Below are 19,654 nucleotides of genomic sequence, written 5' to 3' on the forward strand. Positions count from 1 at the left end.
AGAAAAGGAGGAACACAGATGAACCCTTTAGACATGTTAGCCTGTGTTTAACTTAAAGCATTAACAGTCCCAGCATCAGTTTTAGCTTTAATAGTTAGGTTCATGGGTGTGGGCATAGGTGTTTGTAATTTTGCCTCTGTAATAGAATCATGGGAAGAGAAACATATGGAGAAGGAAGGGAGCAGCATACACATCACACCACATCATCTGTCAAACATGATGGAAGCAGCATGGGCATGTATGGCTGCCAGTGGAACCAGGTCACTAGTGTTTATAGATGATGTGACTGCTGATAGAAATAACAGTATGAATTCTGAAGTGTAAGCCAGAGCACCCAGAGAAAACCCATGCAAACTCCACACAGAAAGGTCCCAGCCAGATTGTGGATTTTAACCCAGGACCTTCTTGCTGTGAGGCAGCAGTGCTATTCACCATGCTGCCTTGCAACCTGGTCAAATAACAACAACAATTAACAACAAAAAAGCAAATATTTCAGAAAATGACTAAACCTCCTGTTGTGTCCCAAACCCCAGGCTGGGACCCACTGGTTTATTCTATATTGCCAGAGCAGGGAGTAATAAACTGTATGCCATTAGTGTTCTGAAAAATCTATATACATACCTTTTAGAAACTGAATCCTCTTCATCAAATTTTAAATTTCTGTTGGGAGGCAAAAATCATTGTTCTTTATATTAAGATTTTTAAAAAAGTGCATGTTCATGGCAAAAGGAGTGAAGTCATTTTATTTATTTTTAATATGTATCTACAACAAGGGGGACACGGGCAAAAAACGACTGACAACTTGATGAAAATTAAAACAAACAAAAAAATACATTATCAATGCAGATTTCCCACCTTTTTTCCGATAAGCAACATTTTTTTTTCGTCTAAAGAAACTTTACAATATAAAGAAACATACGAAGGAACCTCTTATTTTACTACACAAGACATTTAGGATCTGAAACTACCCTAACATGAGATACAAAGCAACTCCCCAAGGACAGACTGCCTCATATTCAATACTGCTTTGTCATCAAGAGGAAAAATGAGGAACTGAACAGAAAAACCTTTACTCCCCACCCTCCCCCGAAAGTCCTCTCTTAACCCTCCCTCCCCCTGAATGTTACAGTATTATACATCAGCACAATAGAAATACAGAAATGATCAACGTTGTGACGGCTTTACTTACAGGACAGAAAGAAGCCGGATTGCATTTTATACAACCCCATTTCAACGTACAGGAGAGGAAAAACACCTCTTCCTGCACCATCTCCACCTCTTCTTAGCAACAAATCTGTCCGTGTGTGTGTGTTTTTTCTCCATTTTTACTTTCCCAAACACGTCTCCTGCCTCATTTTAAATAGATTAAAAAAAATCCTTCATAGTAAAGTATGTACTCTGGTCCCTGGTGCTTTGGATTTTGATAGCCAGTGTCCTTTGTACCCCTGCTTTCTGATTCAGTTGTGTCAAGAGGCTAGAAGCTGTAATGCAGTGTAAAAACATCCTCTTTACTTGTTTTTGCAAATTCATGGTCAAAAATTAGCTTTTTATTTTTCTTTTTTGCCACGTTCCATTGAATTTCCAATAAAACAGGCAGAGGAAGAAGAATTATATTTCATCTGAAGCTGGGTTTTCCAGTAAATGTGTGTGACAGTGAATTAGCTTGACTACAAAAAGGTTTTTCCTCCATTGTCCTGCCGGACCCCTCGACACAACAGCGCCGACGCACAGTAAAGCCCCACGTTTGTCTGTGATGAGGTGAAATAGCGTAATAGCAGCTCCAGTTTCTGTTTCTCTCATCATTCATATTATTTCTGAGTAAAAGTCACGCCATCTCTGAACAAATACACAGTTGCCCAAATCAGCTCGTTTCTGATCAACTGTTAAAGTTGTGATTTGAAATATCAAAACATGTCAATGATATCAAAATGCATTTTACAGTATTTACAAAAAAATTTAAATGAAAACATGGAGTTGTACAAAAAAAAAAAAAAATCAGAGAGGGGTGGTGTGTGATTGAGTGTGTGTGTGTGTGTGTGTGTCAATGCTGGCCTATTAGAGAGGTGAGAATACGGAAGCAAAAGGAAGGGAGGCCACTCGCCACAGTCAACAGAGCAATGCCTTTGCTGCTTCCTGACCTGCTGTTCTCCAACATAAAGAAAAACCAAAACCCACCAAAGATCAGATCAGCAGATGGGCAGAAGCCACTTCAGCGCAAGCAACCGCAAAGAGGGGAGAACAAAACACCTGCAATCTAAACTGGTCTGTGAAAGCAAACGTTTGCAAAGCGCAGACATACATCACAGTGTGTGGGAACCTCATCAGCAAACGAAAACGAGCCACGTGTTCACTACAGGTCAGCAGACGGACTGTAACACGTAACGTATGTACACGACGGAGTGAACGGTGGGAAGCAATAGTGGAAGCAGTGTGAGTGCGGTCAAAATGGAGTCGTGATAACTTCAGCACCTTTAGGGATGGATGGAGGGGGCGGGTCTAATGACAGAGAAAAGGAGATGATGCTGAGTGGATCTGTATATTTACACAGTTGCTACTAGTTCTGCAGTTGACAAAAACTAGGGATAACACTTAAAAAAAAAAAAGTAACAAGGCTTCATAAGACAAATTAAAAAGTACATAAATAAATAGAGCTGTGCATTTTACTGCAGGGAAGCTACTAAAGCAGGAGACTCTTCTTCTGGTGTGGGTTACTGAGCAACAAGTTCAAATTTTTGGATTTTATAAAAGGAAGTTGCCAACCTCCAAAAAACAAACAAAGATTAAAAAAGGACCAATCAGTACCATGAGGGATAAAATATTACCTGCAGGGGGCAGTGTGCTCACACGGAGCAACATGTTACACAGCAAATAATTACCGATTTGTGTGCACGTATACTGTCTTCATCATAATAAATGTGCCCTTACAAACAACAGAAATTAGAACCTAATCTTAAAATGATCATACCAATAATCATTAATAACAATAATTAAAATAGCAATGATACAATACATACACAAAAAAAAGGAAAATCCTGTTCACTGATCATCACAACACCTCTGTTACAAATGTACACACAAGGAGAACAATGTGAGGGGACGAAGAAGATCGGATGAAACGACCTTCTGATAAACCCATCAGGAACAGCAACAAATCAAAATACGATGATTTAATAAAAAAAAAAAAAAAAAAGTCCAAAGTTGTGGTTGAGAAGCTTCCAGGCAGCTGCTAAGAGACCTGACACCATGTCACCAGGGGAGGGCTGTGTTATCCAGTCTCCTTTCTCCCCCTTTCTCTCTCTGTTTGTCCTCCTTCCCACACTCATTGTCTAGACCCTGACAGGAAGCCAGGGAGGCTGGGGCCGGACTCAGAGAGCAGGCTCTTCCTGTTGCTCTGCGACTGCTTCCTATTCACACCCGCAGCCAGTTTACATGCTCCGGGAGGGCCCGTCTTAATTAGAGTCCCAGCATGCTCAAGGGCCGTCCCAGAGGGCTGTGTGGCCGTAGAGTTCCCCCGAGTGAGAAGAGAGGGGGGGGGGGGGGGGGGGGTGTAAAAGGGGGGACGGCGGGTTGGGTGGTAGTGGGTCCCAGTTGAGGAGGGGACAGACGAAGGGATCCAGTCCAAGGTGAAGTAAGGATTCAGTTGAAGAAAAAAAAAATCAGGTGCAGGTTTACAAAAAATAAAGGGGGGGGTGGGGGTGTTTGAAACAAAAATACAAAGAAAAAAAAAAAAAAAAGGAAAATAAAATCACACACTCATCGTCATGTTGGGTGAATACTGAAAAGAGAGAGAGGGAAGGGGGAGGAGGGCACAGATGAGTGGATATGTCACTGACAACATTTAAACACCAGAGGGTGCTCAAACCCAGCCCTGCAGAGCCAGCAGAAGCTCAGGCTTTGGGTCCAGCCAAGTTTAATTCACCGGATTCAAGCAATCAGTACATCACAATTCTGCTGTATTTCTAATAAGGACTGGGAATGGCACACATATCCTTTATAGACTGAAATCAATCTTACCAAGTTTTCAAACAGATATTTTTATCAGTTTTAATGACAATTTAGCCAATAGCTGTTTAGCTCAGATGATACCAACCCTCCTACTGATTAATTGATTCAAATTATTAAGGCCTAGTTATAGTTCCAGCCAGTGCAACCTGTGGCTCTTCAGGCCAAGGGTAAGAGACCATTAGTTTTTATACAATACAAGGAGCAGTACCCCCCCCCCCCCCCAAATTGTGTGCTTAACACGAGGTTCAACAGTTTAGTGAGTGCTTAAAATATAAAAATCGATCTTATACTCAAATGCAGCATACATTTATGTCAATTGACTGCAATCACATCACTAACACAGAGGGTACAATATGAGTTCCTATGTGATTAGTAAGCGGCTACAATGCAAGCAGAACACAAGTTGTTAATTTGCTACGAAAACTATTCTTCAGCTGTTTTTGTGTGCGCTATAAAAAGTGTGTAGCAGGTTTTGCTTTTCAGATGTCCCAAATTACAAAGTATTTCATAATATATTACTAAACTTAAAAGGGGGACTAAATGCCTTTTGTTTTTTTATTGTCAAATACATCCAGACTGTTAAGATGGTGGCAAAGAAAACTCTAATCACTCACTTTTAGACAGTTTTTTTTCTATTCCTGGCACTATATGATATCAGTGAGAGGGGATATCCCTAATATAATCATCACAGGTGCACTGTTTGGGCTGTGAGCACATAAGTCTTCTGCTTGTTTAGGGGCAGCCACTCAGAAGAACGATGGCTTAAAGAGAGGGAAGTGAGCCAAAACAGCTTGTTTCAGACAGTGGATGAAATAAAGCACAAAGCTCAGTTTGAGATAAACAGCGAGTATTTTGAACTGTGAAACACGCAAAGCTGAGTGGTAGTCCAAGAATAAAATAACTGAGCACAACAGGAGCTCTTTAAAAGTACAAAGAATAAACAAGCAAGAGAGCTGCACTTTAAAAAAAGAAACTAATACTAGTCGCTTTCAGAGGTCTGCTTGGTTCCTCGTTACCAAAATCTGACCAAGAAATCGAGCTGGGTCTTTTAAGGCCCTGGTTGTGTAGTCACAGGCCTCCCTTTGCATGTATGCAATACCCAGAGTCACAGCATTGAACTGCTGGTATTTTTGTCTAGTGATGCCCTCTTCTTATCGTGTCTATTTGGATATATACGTGTCTATATGGATGTGGTCTGACGGTCACTGCTTTGGGCAGATTTGCCATTAGCTAGTCATGAATCTAGACTAAAGTGCTTTTTAATACTTGCATGTGTCATAAGAATCTCTTTATTATTGAAAACAAAGAAACTGAGGCATCCATTGAAAAGCAACACTGCTACCTTACTGCTCCAATAATATGATCTGTTAGACTAACATAAGTAAATTAATAAACTACTGAAGTAGGGCCAAAACACAGATATTAACAGAACATTTTTCAATAGTCAGATTAATTCTGGAAAGAAAAAAAAAATGGGTGCACCCTCTGCTTGCATTCTTCCACTGTTTCATGTCAGGATGTCAAGGAGAACTGTTAAGGGTTCATGAGATGTCATTCACCCGCTCTACTCACACTTTCGCTTTGGAATGGGTTCAAAAAGTTGCCGCCCATTTCGCCGTCATCTCTCGGCGTCCCGGGAGGGTTGTTCATGCCCCCCATGTTATTGGGAGAGCTCTGGAGGCAGGAGCAGAGGGTTAAAAATAAACACTAAACTGCTTCTTATTGGCAACACGATTGAAGTGTAGAAAGCAGAGATTCTGAATAAGTGCTGTAGTTTACAAAAACACTAATAAGAAGTGTTATAGAAAAATCTGACTCACCTTTGGCAACCCATCCATATCCCCAGACCCTGAGGCAATAAAAGAAAAAAAACAGTTCACTTGGTTTTGTAAGCAGTTTCACTTTGTACAGATAACAGTCATCAGTGTGTTTAAGCTGACCTAGTGATCCATTCATGTGGTGTGGCTCCATGGCTCCCATAGCTCCCATTGGCCCATCAGGCCCAGGTCCCATAGGGAACTGGTGAAAAGGTGTGGAACAAATCTAATGAGTAACCGTTAACATGATTCTCCATCCTTGACCTCTCTGATATAATTGTGACGTTTTTCAGCCTGAGGTGAAGTTCAGATTGCTTAATTTATTCTCCCCACTTCATTTCCAGTCAATTCTTATTGAGCTCAATGTGGCAGCATTACATTTCTCTAATGCTGGATTGAACTGGTGCCCAGTGATGTGGTTATAAGCCCTATTAGAGCGGGATTATATTTTGAGGGCAAGACTGTGTCATTTTAATCATTACAACAGCATCCATTATTTTACGCTAGAATCAATCTGCAACGTCTGAAAAAAAATGAAGAATGGCTGGAAAGTTAAACTTCTACAATAACAGTATAGTATTATTATAAAAAATAAGATGTTTTGGGAGACTCACATTGGGTCTGTTGCCTCCAGGTCCAATTGGATTCATCATCGTATAGATGTTTTCACTGGAATTAGTTGAATCTAAGAGAAAGACAGAACAAAAACATCAGTTTCAGGATATCAGAATGACGACATAAAACCTCATAAATATGAAAACAAAAGCAGACGGGAACTAATGAGAACACTCAGACTGATGGCACTCGGTTGGGGAGGGGGACACATTCATGCTTTTCTTTAGTGAAGAGGAAAATGGGAAGACACATGTACTTTTAATACACAAGTGTTAGTGCTGGGGACATAGTAAGGTGACGCACCACCTGGGCTGGGCATGATGGGAGTTCCAGGTGGACCTCCTCCACCCGGAGGACCCTGGGGAAGGAAAAAAAAAAAAAAAAAAAAAAAGAAAAAATTTTAAAATTCTACTCAGAGCATAAATGAATCATTCTTTAATTTAAAAAACAAACAAACAAAAAAAAAAACCTGCACCCAATCAGCAGACCTGCTTCTGTAGAACAACTCACCACATAGTTTCCTGGAGATGAGGAGGAGTAGGCTATCTGCAGGGGGAGGAAGAACCAAAGAATCAGATTTGAAGGTTGAAGGCTAGAAATGTTCATCCACACAAGAAAATTAAAACTAATGCAACATTCCTGCAGTAAACCGCTATCAATGTGCAGTTTGTCTTGAGACTGCCAGGAAGGTTTCCTTGAGCTATAAACTGGTGAAACTGCGATTTGTCAAATTTTGTGCAAGAGCTACCCATTTATTTTTTGGGTATCTGAAAAGCAGATCCTTTTCAGAGGTAGAATTGGTGTTGTTTGAACTTTAGAAATCGCCAAATGTACTTAAAGCAAAGTTTTTGGGGGATAAACTTGCCAGCACATTAATGGTGTTCAGAATTAACTCTCTATTGTGATTTAAACATGTTAAGCACTTTGTAAATGTTTTTGGGAAAACTAAATAGGTTATTTTTATAAGTTATTATACAATGGATTAAGCTTGAATTCTTGTCTCAGTGTTGCCATTACTCTGCCCACCACCCATCGTGTCAGTGTTTAATGTGTATGTGCAAAGGGCTTCAAACTCACAGAGTTAGCATTAGGACCTGGCCAAGGCCCTCTTCCTCCGGGACCCCTGAGGAAAAATAAGCACAAAGTTCAGAAAGCAAACCAGGAATAAAGAGAAAAGGGAGTGTAAAGGGACATATAGAAAGGTGACAATGATTTCAGCAACAACAAAGAGCTATAACATTTTAGTAACTGCGAGGACAAACTCTGAGTTCAAACCCTTTTTCTAATAGTCCTTAAGTATTACTACGAAAAACAAACTTTAACTTCTTTGGCCTGCACTTTTTTTTAGCCTTGCTGGCTGCTAAAACGACCTGTGAATGAATGGCATGATGTTAATGATCAAGCAGTTCCTGGGACTTACATGTTCATTCCTGGCATTGGACCACCCATTGAGTTGGGAGGAGGCCTCATGCCTCCATAATTCTAAGAGATAAGAGGTTTAAAAAAAAAAAACACTGTTAGAGCTTCCAAGCAAAGTCACAAACTCTCCAAAAAGATCTTTGATTTTGGTGACAGGACTCAGAGTTTTGTTTTATATTCACACGTAGAGACAGAGATCTTCTGATAAACATACCTGTGGGCCCATGGCCATTCCTCGGGGAGGGTTCATTCTCATTGGTCCGCCCATGTTAGGATGACCTGCAAGAAAAGACCCCCACAATCACACACTGAAAACAACAGACGTCAGCAATTAAGACATGCCACAGACAGAGGTTCATTCTAAGCCTATTAGGTGCAACTCTCAGGCCTCTGAGGCTGGAATCTGCAGCTAGAATCAGCATGGACCCCGTCCTGAGCCACACGTATTCAGTCTACAGAGGAAGAAATAATCACAGAATCTGAATTTGTATAAAATCCCCAAAAGATAACAAAAAAAAAAAAAAGAATTTACTAGGTAGAGTTTACCCATCCAAAACTTATTAGGGTTTTACGTGCCCTTAAAAACTTATTTTGTTTTGAAATATCGCAACTTTCAAAGTAGATTCAACAAAATCCAAAACTATAACTAGTTACAGACTTATCTACTATACAAAATGAGCATGGGTCCACCCAGCTCTGACCTAGGACTACAACAGTCTCTCCAGCCTTACCTTGCGGTCTTGTTGGATCCAAACTGTTTGGCAGGAGAGGCTGAGATCCTGGGATACCCCCAGGAGGCTGAGAAAAGAGCAAACCAATCAAGAACACTGGCATACTGTTGGCATCATAGATTCTCAGTGGTGTTAAAGAAAAGAGTCTGAGTAAACAATTCAAAATGCAGCTCAGTACCTGATTTGGCATTCGGAGTGAGGGGCGCGGTCCACCTGGATACCGCGGTGACATGAAAGGCTGCAGAAAGGAACGGGGGAGGGATTGAGGGTGAGAAATATGGGGGGGAAAGGAGGACACAGAGAAAACGCGGTTTCTATTATTGATAAATTCAAAATCACTCAAACGGGGGTGATGCTGAGGACACACAGATGGACGCAGTGTGGTTGGAAAATGAAGGATGAGAGCGGAAAAACTGCAGATTCATCAACATATTAACTTCAAAACATACCAAATACACTGGCACAAGAGCCCATTTTATGATTTTTGACAACTTCCGCTTATGCCGACAATATGCACTCACTACATGCATATTTGTGTGCGCTTAAAGGCAGCACTCACACAGCTCCCTGCACAGCCTGCCTGCTCTCGCTGTGGTGTAAGCTGATTCGGCCTCTGGTCTGCCTGGCGTAGTTAGAGACACCTCGGGCCAACAGCACCGTTCAAAACCTTAGCGGAAGCGTGTCCACGCTCCCTCGCACAGAAGACGGAAACCAGAAACCACAAGAATGAAGAGCTGAGCTGCCACAGTTAATGGATAAAGGCTAGCTTTACCTCCAGAGTGGCATCTGTAGCTACTGTTCTGGATAACCGCTGAACGGCTGAGGATTAAAGTTTTTAAAGGCTGGTTACATGTTTGGTAACTGGCAGCTTTAGCAACCCAAGCCTCTGGTTGTTCTATATGTGTTTAGAAACTGTAGTTACACTGGTGTACCCACGCGTTTTGTACATATATGTGACATGTTTATAATGCCTGTCCCCTGTTTTATTTATAAGGTGTTAGAACGAGTAAGCAGGGGGGAGGGAAGAGTTGTGTGCATTTGTGCATGTGTGTGTGCTAAGAGTTGCAGAGAAGATAAGTGTGCAACCCCCCTCCATGAGTTGCTCCAGGGGAGGGGCAGGCAGTGAATTATTCATCCCACACGGGGACAGCTGATTCTGGGCCTTGAAGAAGAGCTTGCGTTGCTGCCTCAGGATGCTCGGCTTTCATAAAAAAGGGGCTGACATCTATGGGGAGTTAGCCTGAACAAAACTAGAGCTCACAGGGCTCAAGGGTGGGAGAAGAAGAAGAAGGAGGAAGTGTGTGAGCTGTGAATGGGAAGAAAGAGGTAGTGTGTGGGTGAGGGGTAGAGGGGGGATTTAGAGGGAATGAAAAAGAGGGGTGTTTGAGAGAAAGCGTTTGCTTCTTACCTGGCCATGAGGTCCCATCATGGGGTTGCTGGGGTTGTGTGGGGGGGGCTGTGCATGGGGGGACTGCTGAGAGCCGGGTGGTCCCTTTAAGAAAGAAGAGCGATATCAGAGAGGGGAGGGGCAAAATGTGGGTTTACACCTGGAGGAATTACCCGATCAAAATTATGAGAGGAAGACGATGGGGGAGGGTTGGGGGGGTTAGTAGGGAGTCAGTGGGGAGTCTTTAATTTGAGGCAGAAAAGGAGAAGAAGGAAAGTGGGAAAAGGTTCACATTTTGGGCAAATCCTTTAAAATCTGGAGTTAAGAGTTACTCCTTAAAAAAACCCACAAAATTAAAAGTCGTATAGGAATAATTTTAACGTGAGTTTGAGCCCAAAATAGCTGACAGAAATCATAAAGCATAACCATCTCTCTGCATGGCCTTAACATGTGTGGCTACACCAGAAGATGCGATCCTCAGGCCCTTCTTATCTGAGGATTATGTGTATTCCTTAGATCCACATGGGGGCAGTATTGCCCAAGGCTCACTGCAACAGGACAGGCAGCAGCAGGACAGGCACTAGTGGTAACTTCAAACCAGAAAGATGATACTGACAAAAACAAGTACAGGTTGGAAGTTTTTCCCTGCTTATTGTAAGCCTACTTCAAAGTAAAACCACGATCCTGTGAGAAACCGCTCCGCTTCTCTAAAACACGACTGCGTTATTGCCCACTTCTCACCCAGAGACAAAAGGTTAACGGCCTTTAATAAGTCATTATGCAACAGTCTTGTTTCTGCTCCATCACTGTCAGTGCCTTCAGTACTTTGGTTTTTTTTTCCTTTTCCAGTTGTCCGAAGAAAACAAAAGCTGGCTGATTTAATGGCAAATGGAATTTTCCATGTATCCCTCCTAGGCATCCGGACACACACAAAGACAACACACACCGATTACCTCAGTGAGTCTGCCAGTTTCCAGTCAGGGGCATAAGTATTTGGACAGCAACAACATTTTTGTAATTTTGCCTCTGCAGACCCCCAACAATGGATTTGAAATAAAGCAACTGAGTACAGACTCTCAGATTAATTTTAGGGAGTTCAGCAAAAACACTACATTAAAATTTATAAATCATTGCAATTTTTTTTTTAAACATAGTTCCCCAGGTGTCATTGGCTCCAAAGTAAATTATACCTATAGAATATTTTAAATACTTGAAGGCAAAACCTTTGCAGTCAGTGACTGCCTGAGCTCTCAAGTGCATTGACATGACCAAAGGTTAGGTTTCCTCCCATGAAATGCTTTGCCAGGCTTTTACTGCAGTCTCACTAAGTTGCTGCTTGTTTGTGGGTCAGTCTGCCTTCGGTTTTGTCGTGACTAAACCACAAACATGCCCAGTTGGGTTGATGTCAGGTGACTGACCTGACCATTTAGGAACATTACATTTCTTTGATTACGAAGCTCTTGTGTTGCTTCCGTTGCACAATTTGGGTCATTTTCGAGTTCCACTGTGAAGCGCCATCTGGCCAGTTTAGCAGCAGGCTGAATCTGACCAGAGTATAGCCCTGTACACTTCACAACTCATCCTGCTGCTTCTATCAGCAGTCACATCAGCAATAAACACCAGTGACCTGGTTCCACTGGCAGCCATATATGTCCATACCATACCATTGCCTTGGCCATGACGTGGTATGCTTTGGATCGTAAGCGCTTCCTTTCCTTCTCCATATGCTTCCCATCATTCTAGTAGGAGTTAGATGTGGTGTGGTCTTACAGGCCTTTTGATGTTGCTAAGCTTGCCAGAGCATTCCTTCTTTTTAAGAATGTACCAAATTGTTGATTAGACCACTCCTTAATTTTCCACCATCTCCGTTATGTTTTTTAAGCCCAATGATAGCCTCCTTCACTTGCATCAAAATCTCTTTGGACTTCATACTGACAGTTCCAGTAAACAGCTACCAAAAGCAAGTTCAACTCCAGACCTTAATTTGTCAAAAAATGATGAGGGAACAGACCATACCTGGCCAGGACTGCTTAGCAGTTAAATGCCCAAAATGTAAGGGTTAAGTTAAAAAAAAAAAAAAAAAAGCCATAAGTGCTAAATAGTTGATGTAATATTATAACTTTTCAAGATCATTTCTATAATATGTGTAATGAGTCAGTATTAAAGATGAGGTCAGTCAATTAAGCAATTAGCTGAACAACAGAACCTCAACCAATCACTTTGGATAACTGACTGATTGTCCAAAATAACTTAACGCATAAAGACAGACTCACTCCATCCAACTGTTTGGGTTTGTTGGACACATAATTTTCTCTCCATTATACAGACCTAATGCTTACTTGAGGAAGGAATGTGCTAATTAACAAGAACAGAAATATTAGTTGAAGCCTAGTTTATTGCACTGACTAATATCTGTGTGGGGCAGCTGATGTGTTGGAAGTGCTGCCCTGATAAAAGTTCTTTAATGAATGCAATTCATAGAGAGAAAAAAAAGGGAAACTTTGCTATGAAAAAAAAGAAATGAAACCACTTGACCTACTTAATATGAGGTCAGTATCTCAAAAGAAAAATTTAAGAACTAACAATTACGATAATCCATTAGTGAGTCATTTTTAAACACAAAAATATAAAACTTTGCTGGTTCCAAGAGCTCAGCTGTGAAGACTTTCTGCCGTTTTGTGGCATGACAGAAAACTGAACTGTTTGTTATGATTTTGAACTCTTCTTCTGGCATTTTAAGTCATTTCTTGAAACTGTCATGTCTAATCTGACATATTGCAGACAAAATAACAAATCAAAAACAAAAAAAAAAGGAAAGAAAAACAGATAGACTGGTTATGAAAGCTGCCACTTGAATCTCAGATGTCCTTGACAGATGAGCGTAACTGCTTGCATTGTATATTAAGAGTGTTTAAATTTGTGACTGCTGTTGTTAAAAAAAAAAAAAAAAAGATGGTAAAAGCAAGAGTTTAACATTTTTTAAAAGTCAAATCTCAGAGAAGGGATTGTTTAGGTGTCAGGTCTGACATTCTTAACAGCACTCAGGATTTCAAACAACGCTCTGCCTGCACGAACCATATTTACTGCGAACAACTGAAGCTTTCTGTTACAGTAAGGTCCCTTGAACGTGCACAAACACACAGACACACAAACCATCGCCCAATCTTACTCCTCCACCAATGTTATAAATAGCACTTCCATGCATCTCTCGTCACCCTCTCTCCCCCTTACCCTTTCCCTTGCTTATTCACAGTCATACTCTCACTAGCCCCCATCAGCTACACCACCCTCACTCTCAGCCAGCAAACAATAGGGTGGTACGTAGCCACAGAAACAAACACTGGGCCAGAATCCTGGTGGCATTGATCTTTCACATTTCCCTCTCTTCTTACTTCTCCACTCACCCCTTTTCCTCTCCGTTCTTTTCCTCTCCCTTAATGTGTCACTCTCTCTTTCGCTCCTACTCTTCAACCATCACCTTATCGTGCCTCCTGCCAAATGCCAGTGCTGTCCATCACACCACTGCTTCACAGAGGATGTGTTTTTGTTTGTGAATGTGTGCTCGCATGCTTGCATGTGTTTGTATACTGTGTGCGCGTTTGCGTGTCTCATTCTTGTCACTCTTCAGACAGCCATCTCCCACACTAAAACCTTTCCCTTCACAGAGCTGGGACAGGTCAGAGACAGATGGAGATGGAGATGGAGGAGTGGAGAGAGGATGAATACGGGATGGCTGAATCACAAATCGGCTGAACAGCAGCCCAGCGAGACCAGAGCCACAGATGAATGAACAGTATGAGCTTCAGAAGCCCTGGTGGGTGTAAATATCTAGAGTGGAATAAACAGTGTTTGGAAAAATGTGGAGAAAAACGGGAACAGGAGTGGGAGAGTTGGAGACCCAAACTGCAACTATGGTGTCATCTGATTAAACTCCATTACAGATTTTACTGTAAAAGTCTTAATTAGGAGAACCTGACTGATAACGGAAGCTAAATTAAATGCTTGAAAACCAGTATCAGTATCTTAAAGAGTCTTGATCAGTATCTTAGAAAAAACTGTTTTTGTTGTACGTAAATATAGCAAAGATATTTCCAACAAGCTGCAAAATTATTATTCTGTTTTCTTGAATTAAATAAACAATCAAGTGGACTAATCAAATAATGCAGTATAATTAATGTGGAAGCAAGTCTGTTTTTATTTGCTACTTAAAAAAAAGAAAAGTTTTCACAAAATGAAAGTCAACTTCTGTACGGACGAGACTGTGAACACTGTCAGAAATATAACATAAATGAAAACTCAAAACCAAGCAATGAATAATTTCTCTTTAATGCACATAATATGATTGTGCTATAAAACATTTATTGCTACAGTTTATTGCTCTTGTAAACATATAAGTGAACAACCAAAGTTGTTGTCCACCTTTGGCTACTGCTGGACATAGAACTCAAAAAATAGACTAAATATAGATGATCTGTTTTGGGAAAGCCAGAAATGGGATGAATGGACACAGGATAAAAAGAGGAGTGGGTTTGGAGATGATATAGAGGGTTGGTCATACCTGGAAGAAGCCCGGGGGCATGGGACCACCTGGCATAGCGTCATTGGGTGGCATGTTCCCCATCACTGGGCTGGGCGCTGCTGCTGCGCTCTGAAACACAAACAGAGCAAATAAATATAGTGTTCCATGTGTGCATGCATCCTTCACTGATCTACCATAATGTATATGGGCATGATGCTGCACTGTCCAGCAAATGACAAGAGGGGGCAGTGTCTGCACCTGCAATCACTCACACCCCCAACTCAATTTAAAGTTTAAATGTTACATCAAGGGAGGTGAAGAGAGGGGCAATAACCCTCTCAGCTCTTTCTTTAGACAAGGACAGCATCAAAAAAAGAGTTGTGGGAGAAAAATGCTGAAAATATTATTCAAAAGCCTCAGAAAAGAAGCACTCATAAAGTGTCAATGACACAAACTGTAGAGTCCTGCACCTGTACTCTTATCTATTCCGTCATACACAGGGGAATAATGACCTGACCAACATTGAGCAGTTATTTATCCACACTCAAGATATGAAAGATATGATTATAATAAGTTCATATTTTTCTGCTTCTCTTTATTTTAAAAATTAAATTAAATTACATTTTTAAAAAAAGGTCTTTGGTGCACCTTTTTTCTTTCTATAATGAACAACAGAAATTTAACCATTAAGATATGAGCAAATTAATTAATTTTCTTTTCTTTGACACAAATGAAAATGATACTAATGCATAACTGGGTGATCCAGGAATGCCACATACAGTTTGTAGTTTGTACCCAAAATAACACACACACAAAAAGGTAACTACTGTCATCATAGAGGTGATGTTCAACTGAACTTCAACATCCCATCAGATGTTTCATAGAAACTGGTCAGTTAGTAAAGTCCAAAAAATAAGTTATTCTGTAAAATCTGAATTTTTAAAAACAGCTACTCCACAGATCCTCTCTCTTTACAAAAAAGCCACATGTCAGTTATGGTATATTTCCATAATGTTTTAAGAATTCAACACAAAATACTTTTGTTACATTTAATTTCTTTCATAATTAATTTTTCCCCAGGAAAAATTGAGTCACTTTTCACTTCTTAAGAGTCATTTTAATTGATTTGAAGTACAGTTCATTTCAATTCATTTCAGTTTTATTTATATAGTGCCAAATCACAACAAACAGTTGCCTCAAGGTGCTTAAAATGACTACTTAATGGTCACACAACAAACAGAGGCTAATACTGTCTTGCGTTTCACTAGCTATGCCTTAAAAAAAAAAGTCAGGCTACAGTTGAGTGTCAAAATAATTTATTAGTTTATCTTATTCAATTAAATGACTTCTGTTAAAATTGAAGGTTTTCTTAAGTACTTAATGAGTATCGATAGCACTTAAATACAGTAACAAGTCATCTGCAAATAAGTTGATTTGTACTGCTTCTTACACAGTTACAGCTAACTTTAAGAAAACAAGGCAGCCAAAATATTTGAGGTACAAGTCTGAGCTTGTGATTGTTACTTCAGTTTTTTTGGAACAATTAACTATTGCCTCGTTTCCACTAGTACCTACTCAGCGCGGCTCGACTCAACTTGACACAACTTGGCACAGCCTTGTTTTGTTTCCATTACAATTGAGTACCACCTCAGTGTGGGTGGAGTTGATATAGCAACTCGCATAATCTGTATGCGACTCAAACACAACACAACAATGTCTACACCGCTGTGCGATGGTGCCCATGAGCAGCCATTAGCTCGGAGACCTCACGATAAACTTTCTCATTTCTCATCGATCCATCTAGCTCCCTCGGGATTCTCTCATCTGCCACCAAGCACAGAAATGTCTGCACCTCCTCATTCGACCACCGTGTTGGTTTGCGTGCCTCCATTTTCTTGCTGTCAGGTTTTAAAAATGGCGCGGTTGATTCTGGTGAAGGAGTCGCTCTCATGACTCAGCTAGTGACAATCCTTGGACAATCAGTAGGATGTTGTTCTTCGATGTCACATTTTCGGATTGCTGCGGATCGCTTGGAACCCTGGCTGAGCGGGTACTAAAAAAGTACCTGGTACCAGGTACCAGGACCTAATGGAAAGGCCCCCAAAATTGTGCCGAGTCGAGTCGCGCTGAGTAGGTACTAGTGATGTCAGTCCCTGGCCAATCAGTGGTATGCAGTCTGTTGACATCACATTTTTGGCTCAACTCACCCTGCTTGGAACCGCTGCTGAGTAGGCGCTAAAAAAGCACCTGGTACCAGGTACTACCCACCTACTGTAAAACCCTAAAAACCAAGTACAGCCCAGCCGAGTTGGCGCCTTGAAAAACATCAGATTTTCAGTAACATTTTCTAACAGGGCATACACAATATCTTCATTTAACTCATAACAGTATCATACTAGACTCTAAATTTCTAACCGCAATGACCTTTGACTACAAATGCTATGTTTCTCACTTAGGAATTGAAAATTCTAAAAAAAAAAAAAAAAATCAGTGCGTAATTAGGCTATTTGTTGTCTTGAGAACAAACACATAAGTCATAACACTTGAACCTAATGTAAGCCGCCACTTAACTAAAACTAATCATACTACCAGATGTAACACCAGTACTGTCTCCAGTCCCCTTTACGTCAGTCAAACAATATGGGAGCATAAAATTAGAATCTAGAATAGGAAAAGGGGGGCAGAATGATTCAGCCCGGGAGTTAAATATGATATAACTGTATTCTTGTCAACACACATAGAAGGAGACGCATGTTCAGAGTGCTTACATAAGCAAGCCGGAACAAACACACATGCACGCAACCACATGAACGCGCAATCACACAGACACACAAAGGCTTGCATCACAGCTTCATAAAGCGCAGCCCTTCAGTACAGAAAAGCAGACAGGGGAGAACCGCAGGCTACAGGACAGAACAGGGAGGGGGTTTAAGACCCAGGGGAGGGAGTCGCTCTAACAAATACATAGACACACACTTTTGCACATCCACAGATCCTCCAGCACGCACAACGGACAAACACACTATATCCATATGACACACACTGTATGCATGGATGACGACACATACCACCAGTTACACAGATGTACACAAACATGCTTGCTGTCCTTCTTCTACCATCTGAAACCAAAGCACACAAAAACTGAAATATCACAAACACACGCGCACACCTCCCCCCATCTTTATGCTAATTCTGCTAGTGAACATGAGCAGGCCACTGAGTCCCTGGGGAAGAAGCAGGGTAGGCTGCTTCTTTCTCTCCTTCTCCATCCTCCTTCCTTTCTTCTGTACACTTTTCTCCTATTCGTGACCCCCACACTCATTTTTCTCAGTGCTCGTGCACACACACACCCACACACACACACACGCATGCATGCATGCACGCACGCACGCGCACATGCACACACCCCTGTGCCCCAGCCCTTGTACTATTCCTCCCCATCCACAACCTCTCCTCCCCTCAGTCCCCCCAGTAGGGTGTCAGCAGCTTGCAGAAGCTGTTGCTATGGAGACAGGTCCTATCTGCACTCTGTCCCCCTGGCATCCCCTGCTCCAGGAGCACAGAGACAGAGGGAGAGAGAGAATAAGAAGATGCAGGAGAGTGAGACTGGAGAGAGTGAAGATACAAGAGTGAGACAGAAGAAGAAGAAGAAGAAGAAAAAAAAAAAAAGACACGAAAGGAGAAAAACCCCCAAAGAAAATGCACCAAAAATGATTTCTGTTCACAATCAATCACTCGGTCGAATTATTTTTATGGACTATTAATGGAAAGTTATCTGCTCACACATACCCTAATTTGCTGATTGAAAATGAATGCAAACTGAAAGCGTGCAGAGTGAGCGCAATTGCCACAAGCAAAAATGAAGGTAGATTTAATATGCAGTTGGACTTTATTAAAATCAACTGGCCTGGGGAAATACAAAAGGATCCAGCAGTGCTTTTTTTTTTGTGTGTTTGTAGTGGCACGTACAGTAGTGTTTATATCCACCTCCCCGTTTCAACCTCAGAAGTGGAAGACAGTCAGAAAATCCTGCACCCATCACCTTGAATCACAATAACGTGATTTACAAGAAAGCAAATCTTCAGGAACTGGTTGACATTTGTGAAGGTAAACGATAACTGACAATTCACAAAGAACACGCAGGTAAGATAAAACAAGTTCAAGAAGACATAACAATCGACAGCAGATATTAATACTGCACTAATTAGGTAATATAAAATAGATACGTGGAGTTGAATTATTCATTTCCAAGCAAAAGCAAGGAAAAGTCTGCAAAAGGAGGAGTGCATAAAAGAAGCACCTGGTGGCAACACAACCTCTTTAATGCCTGAAATGCGGCAGGAAGGAGAAGAATGTGTTTCTTTCATAGAAGCCGGCAGAAAGTTCAACAAAACCCACGGGACGCATTTTCAAATGCCTGGGAATATTTACACTGTTTAAACTGTAAACTATATTTTAATGGCCTTCCTCAACAGCGCTGCACAAACAGTGTCAAAGCATCCTGGTGCAGCATCTACACAAAAACAATATTAGGTGAATTTTGATGTTACGTGCCAATCAACAACACAGCATATGGACCCCCCATATATATTGCACAGGTGTTTCTATTCTATAGGAATTTACAATAACGTTAATTTATTATTCACACAAAAGATATTTAATTCTAGAAAAATGTATTAAAAAAAATTGTAATCAAGCAGAGAGTGGGCCACAGTTAGGCCCACTCTCTGATGAGTGCATCCACAGTTTATTCTCTGACATACACTTCAGACCAAAGCATTAATTGGATACACTGACAAAGAACCTTGATGCATGTCATCCCACTGTCTCTTCTCATGCTTCCTGTTTCTCTCTATTGCACACATGGGCAAAAAGGGCAAAACAGTCTTCTTAATAGATTGGTATTTGTACTGCAGTCACAGCTTCCCTGATTTGAGTCTGGATGATGATTTCTGTGACAAGTCACCCCTTGTCTTTCTTTTCCTGTTATTTCTGGATCATACACTATCCAATACTATCACTCTCATCTAACAGCAGAAACAATAACATTCACTCAATAATATTGATTCAATTTTCTAACATATGAAGACATTAAGTACCAAGCAAAGCCTGAAGATGCCTTCGTGCGCGGTGTAAAAACCTTCGACGTGAATTTGTTTGC

The 19,654-nt window shown here is 41.0% G+C and overlaps 1 protein-coding gene across 1 annotated transcript in view; it reads right to left on the minus strand.

Moving 5' to 3' along the window:
• Positions 1-3,621: 3,621 nt before the first annotated feature.
• LOC115772347 (single-stranded DNA-binding protein 3) overlaps positions 3,622-19,654 on the minus strand; it is a 35,505-nt gene continuing 19,472 nt past the window's right edge. Inside the window, exons 5-18 of the mRNA XM_030718537.1 lie at positions 14,533-14,622; positions 9,996-10,079; positions 8,766-8,825; positions 8,588-8,654; positions 8,071-8,135; positions 7,858-7,919; positions 7,515-7,560; positions 6,948-6,983; positions 6,741-6,795; positions 6,437-6,507; positions 5,946-6,024; positions 5,826-5,854; positions 5,578-5,679; positions 3,622-3,775 (exon numbers count right to left, since the gene is read on the minus strand). Coding sequence (XP_030574397.1) covers positions 3,746-3,775; positions 5,578-5,679; positions 5,826-5,854; positions 5,946-6,024; positions 6,437-6,507; positions 6,741-6,795; positions 6,948-6,983; positions 7,515-7,560; positions 7,858-7,919; positions 8,071-8,135; positions 8,588-8,654; positions 8,766-8,825; positions 9,996-10,079; positions 14,533-14,622 — 876 coding nt within the window. The 3' untranslated portion in view covers positions 3,622-3,745. The remainder of the gene's footprint in view (positions 3,776-5,577; positions 5,680-5,825; positions 5,855-5,945; positions 6,025-6,436; positions 6,508-6,740; positions 6,796-6,947; positions 6,984-7,514; positions 7,561-7,857; positions 7,920-8,070; positions 8,136-8,587; positions 8,655-8,765; positions 8,826-9,995; positions 10,080-14,532; positions 14,623-19,654) is intronic.

The sequence above is a fragment of the Archocentrus centrarchus genome, chromosome 22, assembly GCF_007364275.1.
Source record: "Archocentrus centrarchus isolate MPI-CPG fArcCen1 chromosome 22, fArcCen1, whole genome shotgun sequence".
NCBI lineage: Eukaryota > Metazoa > Chordata > Actinopteri > Cichliformes > Cichlidae > Archocentrus > Archocentrus centrarchus.